This window comes from Microtus ochrogaster, chromosome 17 (genome assembly GCF_000317375.1).
Source record: "Microtus ochrogaster isolate Prairie Vole_2 chromosome 17, MicOch1.0, whole genome shotgun sequence".
Taxonomy (NCBI): Eukaryota; Metazoa; Chordata; class Mammalia; order Rodentia; family Cricetidae; genus Microtus; species Microtus ochrogaster.
In genome coordinates, this window is record NC_022019.1 from 30,922,666 (window position 1) to 30,933,798 (window position 11,133).

The 11,133-nt window shown below is 43.3% G+C and overlaps 1 protein-coding gene across 1 annotated transcript in view; it reads right to left on the reverse strand.

The window, feature by feature from the left end:
- Positions 1-11,133, reverse strand: part of Dzip1 (DAZ interacting zinc finger protein 1) — a 49,065-nt gene that overhangs the window by 7,640 nt on the left and 30,292 nt on the right. The window contains exons 14-18 of the mRNA XM_013349310.2: positions 8,748-8,810; positions 5,764-5,900; positions 2,505-2,667; positions 1,903-2,032; positions 1,342-1,395 (exon numbers count right to left, since the gene is read on the reverse strand). Of these exons, the coding sequence (XP_013204764.1) occupies positions 1,342-1,395; positions 1,903-2,032; positions 2,505-2,667; positions 5,764-5,900; positions 8,748-8,810 (547 nt within the window). The remainder of the gene's footprint in view (positions 1-1,341; positions 1,396-1,902; positions 2,033-2,504; positions 2,668-5,763; positions 5,901-8,747; positions 8,811-11,133) is intronic.

Consider the following 11,133-nt stretch of genomic DNA (forward strand, 5'->3'; position numbering starts at 1 on the left):
AGGGGCATAGGGTGCCATCAGAACCAAAATGGGGGTACAGGGGTGCCGTCAGAGCAAAAACAGGGGCATAGGGTGCCATCAGAACCAAAATGGGGTTACAGGGGCGCTGTCAGAGCAAAAACAGGGGTATAGGGTGCCATTAGAACCAAAATGAGGTTCAGGGGCGCTGTCAGGGCAAAAACAGGGGCATAGGGTGCTATCAGAACCAAAATGGGGGCACAGGAGTGCTGTCAGCAAAAACAGGGGCATGGGGTGCCATCAGAACCAAAATGGGGTTACAGGGGTGCTGTCATAACCAACATGGGGTGTTGATTCCTCATTTCAGAATTTACCACCAGGTGTGCCTTTTTATCTTTTTATAAATCAGGTCTTTTAATCAGCATACAATTGGCTTTATTCTGAATTTTCATAAATATTTTGTTTTTGTTTCTCTTTCTCTCCTCCTCTCCCCCCAATCTCTTGCTCTTTCTCCCAGAGAAGAGACTTTATAGTATCGACATCTCCAGACAGAGGCAAGAGGATGACATTCAACAAGAGAAAATGAGTGTCATCCAGAACTGATTAATAACAGAAACATATCGGTAATTTATTGAGTGCCCACAAGTGCCAAGATCCTTTCATATGTTCTCATTTAATCTGCAAAATGATGCTAAGCCCGGTACGGTAGCCCATGCTGTAATCCCAGTAATTAGGCTGGGGCAGGAGCATATCTGTGACTTCAAAGCCAGCGTAGTCAGAGAGAGAGGTCCAGTCCAGCCAGAGCGACATAGTAAGATCTCGTCTACAAAACAAACCAGCACCAGAAAAAAAAAAAAAGTATTCTGGAAACAAAAAAGTGTCACATATTACAGAACATTTAAAAAATTAGATTCAAAAAGAGCACTTGATGAATATCAGCTGCTGAGTGATCGGGCAAAGATTCTTATCATCTCAGGGGCCCCAGCGGGAGGCAGGCTGGAGTCATCATTGCCATTACAGGGAGCCAGAATGCAGAAATGGCCCCTGACCCCTATGTGATCATGGATCCAGCCACCAAAACGCCGTCTGTTCTATTTAAATGCGCCTGTTGAAAATTACACTGGGGAGGGCTGTGTAGATGTGTAGAATGACTCAGAGGTGGTCCCTTTTCTTCGTGGAGGCCATGACGTGGTGAACTGAGTGACAGGGTGGCGGAAGATGGCATGTCACAAATAACAGACCGTGAAGGGCTAGGACAGCAATGCTGATGAACAACCACCGTGGCTTCACTTAATCGCAGTGAACCTCCACTTTATCATCAGAGGAATGCTCAGAAACTTTATAGCCATCCCCGACACCCCCAGAACCTTGCCCAGTACTCACTTGGTAGATGAAAACTTTCTGAGAAAATGATTTTCTTTGGTACTTTTCTTAAATCTAAAATAAAAATTAGAGGAAGACAAAAAAAATTTCTAAAGCATGTAAATAAATAATATTGCCAACACATACGTCTGTGGAAACCACAAAAGTCTGTTACCGACCCGAGACTACACAGGAGCTGTGGATGGGATTCACAGCTACGGACTCACGTTTGTAACCCCACAGACCTGGAGTGCGGTGACCTCTGGAGGCGGGGCTTTGGAAACTACTGGAATAAACGGAGTCAAAGGGTTGGGTCCCCATAATGGGATTACTATCTGTAAGCTCCCTAAGCTCAAATGTTTGAGTACTTGGTCCCCACTGGACCTGTTTGGGAAGATTAGGAGGCGTGGCCTTCCTGGAGGAAGTATGTCACTTTGACACCCTGATTCTGAACTTCCAGCCTCCAAAATAAATTTCTCTTGTTTCAGGGACCCAGTCCAAGATGTATTATTATTGCAACTTCAGTTGGATAAGACAAACAATCATATAGATATAGATATAGATATAGTTAAAAATACTCACTTTGGGACAGCCACCTTATCAGTAAACACGGCCCTCTGTCTGATCAATGGTCTGCCTTGCGGGGGAACCTGGGAGGCTTTGAGGACGTCTTCAGCTGACAAAGTGGTCATGAGAGGGACACTGTATCTCTCTGGAAGAGAAGCATCATTCATGAGTCTCCATCGCCTCTGTGGTGAAAATCCAGAGTAAATAACATGATGCTATCCACGGTGTCACTGGAGAGAACAAGCCTGCTTCTCGGGTTGGGATCCAGACTCAGAGCTTCATTATTATTGTTTGTTTGTTCTTGGATTTTTTTTTTCTTTTTCTGGGCGAATCTTTGTAACCCTGTTTGGACTCGAATATGCTATATAACTAAGAAGGACTCTAAAGTCCTGGTCCACCTGCCCTTACCTTCTGAGTGTTAGGATTATAGGAAAATTATCCACCCCAAAGAAGGAGTCAGAGCTTCTTTCAAGATAAAAGTATAACCCAAGACCCAGCATTTTAAGTACAGACAGTAAGAAGTCGTTAGTGCCAAAGTGTGCAAACATTTAAAATTATAAAAAGGTCGTTGGAATTTAGCCCCCATTTGTAGTGCCAGGTGGCAGCAGCAGGCTTACCTGAAGATAGTGACACCTTCTCCTCGATTTTACAGGTCAGCTGATGCTCGAGGGATTCTCGAATTTGCTGAATGTCGGGAATTTGTTTTGCTAGATCTTGTCTGGCTCCCTGCATGGCTTTCAGTGATTTGGTCAAGATCTCGCAGGGAATGCCATGTATATCCTGAAGGAATAAGATGTCGTGTCAATCTCCTATCCTTATCCTTAGGTGTTTTTCATTTGTAGACATGTGTCGGCATTAACTCTGTTCTTCTGGGGCCCAGGGTCATTTAAGGTAGGGGATGAGGATGCTCCAGCATAGAACAAACCCTCTGGTTCCAAAAGGACCTTGCAGTACAGCTGTGCCTGTTTATGACTGGTTCGCCAGCAGTGCAATGTTGTGTCATCAGTGGCAAACAAGCAAGACTAGAAGAATTACGAGAGAGAGCCCGCCAGAGGCCCTGGCCTCCAGGGGAGGGTGGAGCGGGAGGCTGAGCTGTGCTCCTACGAGGGTGGAAACGGACAAATGGAAATAAGAGGCAGTTTCCAGATGGCCGGGCACTGGGGATACCTTGGGAGGAAGACAGGACTTTAGGATAGAGATAGCCTGGAAGGCTCAGCAGTCATCCCCACAGGGACGGGAAAGCCATCAGAGTTGACTTTCCATCAAGAACTGGAGTAATCAAAGGCGTGACCAAGGAACTCTGGGTCTGATGGGAATCTAGTCGGAAAAGGGCACTTAGACATTAGTTACTTAACGTTAGTGTTTCACACATGAGCTTAACTCCCATCTTCACTGACTTCTCCCAGACGTTCCCCTTTCTTCTGAGTTCCCCACCCCAGCAGTGGCCTCGCTACCTCACGTGGTTGCCCAGGAGAGACATTTCTGTCATAAGTGCCACGTCCAGGTTTCCTGTCCCCTGTCATTCACCTGATCTGCCCAACTTCTGTCTATCGCTCCAGAGGGTCAAAGACTTCCCATACTTCTGTGACCCAGCTTAATGTCCGCCTTCCTACACCCTAGTGGGTGGAAGGATCTAATGTTATAGAGCTATCCGCCTTCCTATAATTAGTACACAGCATTTCCAACAGCTTCCCGCAGGATTCCAGGGAGGTTTTTTATAAAGTTCAACAGAAAACAAGAACCGGAAAAATTACCAAAATGTTTCAAGCAGCAAGACTAGGGAAAGCATGCCCATGGGAGACAAAAAAAAAAAAATACATGGCTGGTCTAAGTCAGTCTGTGCGGTATGCACAAATGAATAAAGAATGAATATGGCTGGGCAGTGGTGGTGCAAACCGTTAACCCAGCACTCGGGAGGCAGAAGCAGGCAGATCTCTGAGTTTGAGGCCAGCCTGGTCTACAGAATGAGTTCCAGGACAGCCAGGGCTACACAGAGAACCCTGTCTTGAAATAACTATCTATCTATCTATCTATCTATCTATCTATCTATCTATCTATCTATCTATCTATCTATCTAACAAATATGGCAAAGTAACTGAAGGTCCAAAGCAGACGCAAATGCACACATGGAGTTTCTACATAATAAAAGAATTATTTCAGATGAACAGGAAATGATATCAGGACAGCTGCTTCAAGTGGAAATAAAGCTAAACTCTTCTGTTCTGAAAACACTCCCCACAACCCCCAAACCAGGAAACAAACAAACATGTCTCCAAACACTAGGAGAAAAACCATAAAGCTCTGATTAAATTAAATCTCCCAAAACCCATAGAGACAGCCAACACGAAAACCTAGACTCAAGAGTGTCTGCATAGGACTGAGGACACTGCATGAACGTCTCTGATTCCCACTGCCCAGTGTGGCTAAAAGCCCACAGAGTCTGAGAAATCAGAGACTTGGTTAAAGACACAGAGCAACTGAACCCTTCTGCCCCTTTAGGGTGAGTGTGGACTGGAACACTTAAGGAAATGATTCGGGAGCAGCTGTGAGGGTAAACATGTCTGTCACTTGACCCAGCAATGTCATTCCTAGACAAACCTCCAGGAAAAGGACACTTACTTTGATGTTCTATGCTCACACCAGAGCACATGCTCACAACTTAGTAGCCAGAAGAGTCGACAAGGGAACCTGGCATTTCCATTTTCATGAAGAGAGATAAAACTGCACAGTGTTCAACTCAGGGCTGCAGTGAGGTAACTAAGAACAGACCCCTGGTGCGTGAAACAGACACGGACCACACGGACTAGAGCATCATCAAGGGCAAGATGCAGGAGACTGCACAGATGTGCTTCCACATCTGTGAGGCCCAAGAACAAGTAGACTCAGTCACAACAGCTGGTACGTCTTGTTGGAGAGCAGCTGGTGACAGAGGCAAGGAGGAGAGGTAAGGGGACCTTCTAGGGTACTAGAAATGCCCAACGTTATCTGAGTGGTGGTTACTATTCTCTCAAGCAAACCCACCCCAACGTGGAGATACACAATGTCTCCATATGTTTACTCAAATACATGTATATACATGTACATGTATGAGCATATGGTTCTATACAAACATATGTATACATATGCAGCTATATCCACACATATGTCTACACACAAATAGCTGAGACATACAGCTACATACACATGTATTGATACATATCCACACACTACACCTATCATGTATAAGCATTCATTTGGGTGTAATATACATTCATGCTTACACATACATGTTCACATGTGTATGTTCACATGCATTTGTGTCTGATACATATATACATTCATATATATATATAGTTATGCAAGCTCTTATGTATTTACCTGCATACAAATAAATTCATCAAATTGTTAGGATTTATACACTTTGTGTGTTCTAACAAATAATTTTAAAAGCACAAAGGGTTTACATGTAAGGTGTGGGACTGAGATTATTCAATCTGGTTTCAAGATGGAACCTAATTCAGCTGCCTGTTCATTCATCGTTTACTAAGTTCTGGTTTCACAATGAGCAGTGGTTTGAGGTGACATCAGGATGCATTATTCGGGATATATAATGCACCCTGAGCACCCACACAGGTTCAGGCTCAGGCTCCGGCATTACTAGCTAGTCAAGTCACCTCATCTTTACACAAAACAAGTAACACCACCTTTTAGTCCGAGTTTCATTCCCCTGTTTGTAAATGAGTTTGTATTTGTTAAGGCCTTAGAAACGCCCCAGGTAGCATATGCCATCCGGGGCTCTGCTAACCTGGGTCTTAGCATGCAGTCTAGAGTTAAGACGCCTTCTTCTCTTCCCTCCTGTCCTGACTGGGGAAATGCTCAGAACATGAACTAACGTACTGCGTTAATCCCGAGGCTCTTCAGCTTCTTCCCCAGCTCCTTCTCCAAGTTTGTCCTCAGCCCCTTTGAGGAGTGGTTGCCCTTCCAAGTTTTCCTTAAATGTGTCTTCTTACTTGATTTCTGGTCATTTTCTCGTCCTGAATCAAAGTATCAGTAAAAAGTACGTGTAAAGAGAATTATACAAATTTATTCTAAGTGGGAAATGACAGCATACAACTTTAAGTTAGAAAGTAAACATCTGTAAAGATTTTAAGGTTTTGGATATTTTATAAGCATAAGGATCTTAATGTTTAAAACTGTCTGCTTCAGGACTTAGTGACTTCTAAGACTACTGATTGTTTATCGAAATTATAACTAATCAACCTAAGAAATAGTTATATATTTTTTAATGTTTAATCAATGGGAATATTTCCCCAAAAGTTCATTTCTAAGCCTAGTTAGAATTTATCTTATGAAGATAAAATGTCTAATTTATTTAAATTTTATTTAAGTTTTAAGAAGATAAATTTAGTACATGCTAAGTACACATAAAACTTATGATTATTCTTCCCTTCAAAGTCTTTACCAAAACTGCAAAGAGGTTAACAATCTATAATTAAAACAAAACGAGACAAAAAAGCCAAACAGTGAAAAAACAAATCAATAAAACCTGGGTCATACTCCTTTCACTTTCCATCCCCAACTTCACCTTTTTCCTTCCCCTTCATGGTACTGGAGTGGAGCCGTAACGGCAGCCTCGGCTCACCCTGGCCTACTTTTACTGCATACTTTAAAAAAAAAAAATGTCTAGTTCAAGAGAGCTTGGAATAGCATGTTTCACAGTGAAGGTCAGTCTGCCCAAGGTAGTTTAGGACCCGACTCAAGAGTCCCAAGAGCTGGCAGACTGTCCAAAGCCAGATTTGAAACAAGTCTGGCAGATAGCCTATCATTCTGGGATCCCATATCCAGGCAGGTTCACTTCATTCCAAAGGACTGGACAAGTGTGGTAAACCAGCAAGCTATGTATCCCCCTTTCTGACTGGCTGCAGGGAACCCCTCCCCAACCATTCTCTGGCCTTTCAGCAGCTGCCACCTGGATTGCGGGAGATTATTAAACAAAATGCCATTGCCTAACATGTTCTCCAGATAGCTGCATGATCCCAATACTAAATCATATTCTGTTAAATCAATAGTTGTGTGTGTGTGGGGGGGGGGGGTTCATTTGTTTGATTTGAGACAGGGTTGCACTCTAGCCCATTCTGGCCTCAGAGTCACAGTGATGAAATGTTAGGATTGCAAGCATGAGCCAAAGTGTTCATCTATTAATTAAACTGTACTAAAACCAAAACTAGCCAAATTAGTTTGCATATTAAATAGGAAAAAATCCTTCATGAAGATATAGTTTTAATACTTTGCTATTCTGGCTTGTTCAGCTGGAAATATCAGAACATATTTGATTATGTCATTAAAAGTCAGAGGTCATCTTAATTTTAATCTCATACTCTCTGCATCCATGAAGTTGAGTGACTGCTAACGCTTCAGCAAATTCTGCAACCACGCACATACACACAGAGATAAAAGCAAAACCTCTCAGAAGAAAACAAAAATCCAACCACTTAACCAAACGACAACAACAAAAAAATCTGTCCTAAGAGCTGGTATCAGTTAATCAAAACACATATTCTACATCACTGGCTATGCGGTGATGGCCCTCAAAGTCATGTTGAACTAGTAAATAAAAAGTGAGGGGCAACTTGGAAAGACAAATGAAAATAAACCCACTAAAAATGTGTTCTTTAAAAATGTCAACACCAGGACTTGAAAATATATGTCATGTAGACATTATGAACAGGGCTGGTTTAGTCAATTTCCAATTTGTAGCTTTGTTAAAATAAGAAAGAAATGGCGAATCCTATTACACAGGAGTTATAACAACTATTAAAATTTTACATTCCATGGCTAAAGAGATGGCTCAGTAGTTATGAGCGTGCATCGCTCTTCCGAGGGCTCTGAGTTCAGCTCCCAGCACCCATGTCATGCTCCCTCGAAGGGAATCCAGGGCCTTCTTCCGGCCTCTGCAAACCCTGCGCTAACATACACATAACCACCAAAGTTTGTCGACTGAAGTACATGTTTTTAACCTCCCTTCCTGACAGAAATGGTTAATAATGGAGCCCTCACGTTTACTACCAACTAGCTTCCCCCTCAGCAGTGATACTTGGGGCTGGAGTGTTGGCTCAGCGGTTAAGAGTGCTGGCTGCTCAGCTAGAGGAACCAGCTCACAGTTGTCTGTAACTCCAGTTCCTGGGGATGCAACAGCCTCACACTGACATACATGCAGGCAAAACACCAATGCACGTAACACATAAAAATCAATTAAAAAGCAATGTTTAGAAATGCCAGATGAAATACGTTAGCAATAACCATTTACCAGTTCCACTATGACAGCTCCCACACCCCACCACGGGGTATTATTATTCTCTATTTTATACCCAGTGCTTGGATCCTGTATTCTTTTTTGACACAGAGAATAATTTGGTGGCGGGACCTATGGCTCTCAGGTAGAACCCTTGCCGAGCGTGCGCAAGGTCCTGAGTTCGATCCCCAGCACTGGAAAACACGGTGATTTGGAAACGGACACTTTACTCATTCATTTGAGACTAACGCTGAGAAACCACTCTGACACAAATAGTCTCACACTATCTAGTGCACAGTACGTGTGCCACTTTGCCGTCTGGTCAGAATATCTGTACCAAAATAAAGGATTTTTGTTTTGAAGTTTCCTGATGTAGCAACTTTCTTATTAACTTACCTGCAGAAAAACAACAAAGCGGGGGATACAGGAGCATTAGGGGACAAGATAACCAGGTGCTGTGTGTCCTATCAGCCAAAACTGCAGTCCAAAGCTAAAAGCCTCTCCTGTTTTCTGTATGGCATGACATGCAGCATCAACTTGGACTTTCAGGGTCCAGAACAGAGTAAATATGTAATGCTGGTACTGTTACCTTTTTCCTCCTCTGACGAAAGCTCTTCTATGGGTTCCAGTATGTGCGACGGAAATGCCTGCTCTGCTCACGAGGAGAGAAAGGAGTAACATAAATATGTTTCTTTCCTTAAATATATAGATTTGTTTGTTTGCATATAAATGTTTATATACATATATATGTATGTACAAACTACTGTACATATTCATGTCCATAGATATATTTTGTGAGACTAGCAAAGACCTACTAGGATAATACTGAGGGAGTCACTTTTGATTTCATTATTTATTTATTAAAGATAGGGTCTTATGTAGTTAAGGCTAGCATTGAACTCTCTATGTAGCAAACTGGCTTACAGGATTTAAGGTTCACCCATCTGCAGCTCAGACTACAGAGGGAACTTTTCCACTTGACACTTTCATCTTGGTGGTGAAAGCCATTTCATCCTGTCTTAGCCTCCAGGTTGGTGTTGTGTAAGTTTCCTGCAAGATTGAAACATCCTATCCTGCAGGAAGCTCCTTAAGCCAGAGAGGTAAACAACTAAAATAGCTCCAGGAAGTCCCTGAAGCTGAGCAGACTCACTGGCCTCCCTCCACCAGGAAGTCCCTGAAGCTGAGCAGACTCACTGGCCTCCTCCCTATCAGAGTAAGCAACCAAAGCTAAGAGTCCTTCTGAGACAGAGCTAAGCAAAGACGACTGACTCTGAGACCAGAAGCGGACACCAGCAGAGCGTCCCAGAAGTGTAGAGCAGAGTCACTTGGAAAGGACACTCTAACCTGATGAGCCGCCTGCAGACCGTGTCATGTGCTCCAGGTCCCCAGCTTTGTGACCTGGCACCCATGCTAGGGTGGCCAGTGGTGATGCAGCTGTCTGAGTCATTTCTGCTCCCCATATTCCTGTAATAAACTCCAATAAAACTCATGGGTTCCCCAAGATTGAGTTTGGTGGCATCTGCACTTGGATCTGCTGTGGACCCCCTCTGTGGGGTGAGGAGACATGTTTGAGAGTTTGTCACACAACACATGGGCAGTGGGCCACAGTCACTGAGTGCTCACAGGCAGCCAGGCATAGACCTGAGTTATTACACGTCTAGCACCCATGTGGAAAGCCTTGCTTTTATTTAATGGGTACTTCTAGTACACTAATTTGGATGGATGTATGGCTGTATGAATAAATTTATATATGTATATATACTAAATATATATGAAGTATATCAATGTTTTTGATTTTGTTGAGCTAGGTGTGTTGGTACAGGTCTGAAAATCCAACACTTGGGTGCAGAATCAGAAGGGTCACTGTAAGTCTAGGGCCAGCCTGGTCGATGGAGAAAGTTATAGGCTAGCCAGGGCTATGCGGGAGACTCTACTTAAAAACAAACAAAGAGCAAGCTGAAGTCCATGACGGAACTAAATTAGACTTTTGTTCTTCATAAATCTTGACATGCGGGCATACTGGCCTGTAACAGCGAGCCCTTTAGTCCATGGCTGGTTGTGAGGGATGTATTCAATCACAATCTGAAACACACATGCTGGATTCTATTATCTATGGGAGTTTAACACACTCAGGATCTTTTTCTCCTTGAGACTAAGAATAGATGAAACGCACACTCAACTTGCACAGAGTTGTCTTAGTCCTGACAATGCAAGAAAAATATCTGTCGACATGCGTGATGTAGGCTTAGTATGTGGGCAGGACAAAACTCGACTCTACCAAGAGGCTGATCCAGAAGAGCAAACAGAGACAGGAAGAGCGCTTGGTCAGTGTCTTTTTCCCCACTGGCTGGGGTCACACCTCACAGTTCTGTTTGATTGGCAAGTCTTCAAAGAAATGGTGTAGAGGCCCTGAAGAGAGAAGCGGTCAGCCACTTCCATCCCAGAATGCAACACCATCTTTGTGCATATAAAGTTTTATTGGTGGGGGACAGAGTAAAATAATTGCATATCAAAGTCTTACAAGGTGGGGGTGAAAAAAAGATTTGAATTCCTTGTCATAAGCCTGAGTTTTCTAGCATTTGATAGAAAGGGCTCATGGTTAATTTGTCTTATAAATCCATGTTCTTTATAAACAGCCTTTTCTTCAGATGTTTTCTTACCCTATCCTGGAGTAAGAAACTGCAGGCAGGAGGGATAGCCCGGTAGCAACAGCTGGCTGAGCGAGGCTGAGTGAGACCCAGGAGAAGTCAGTCATTCCATCTGTTGATTAGCGTGGTTCCTCCCTAAGTGGGTGGCTCCTTGGCCAGGAGACTGACCTGGCTACTGTGTGACTTTTTAAACACTTAAATTAAGGCTGGAAAGATGACCAAGACAGTAACTGTTATTCCAGTGAACCCAGGTTCAATTCCCTGTAAGTGCATGTGTATGCATGCATGAGTGTGTACGTGTCTGTATACTCTAAGTGCATGTGTATG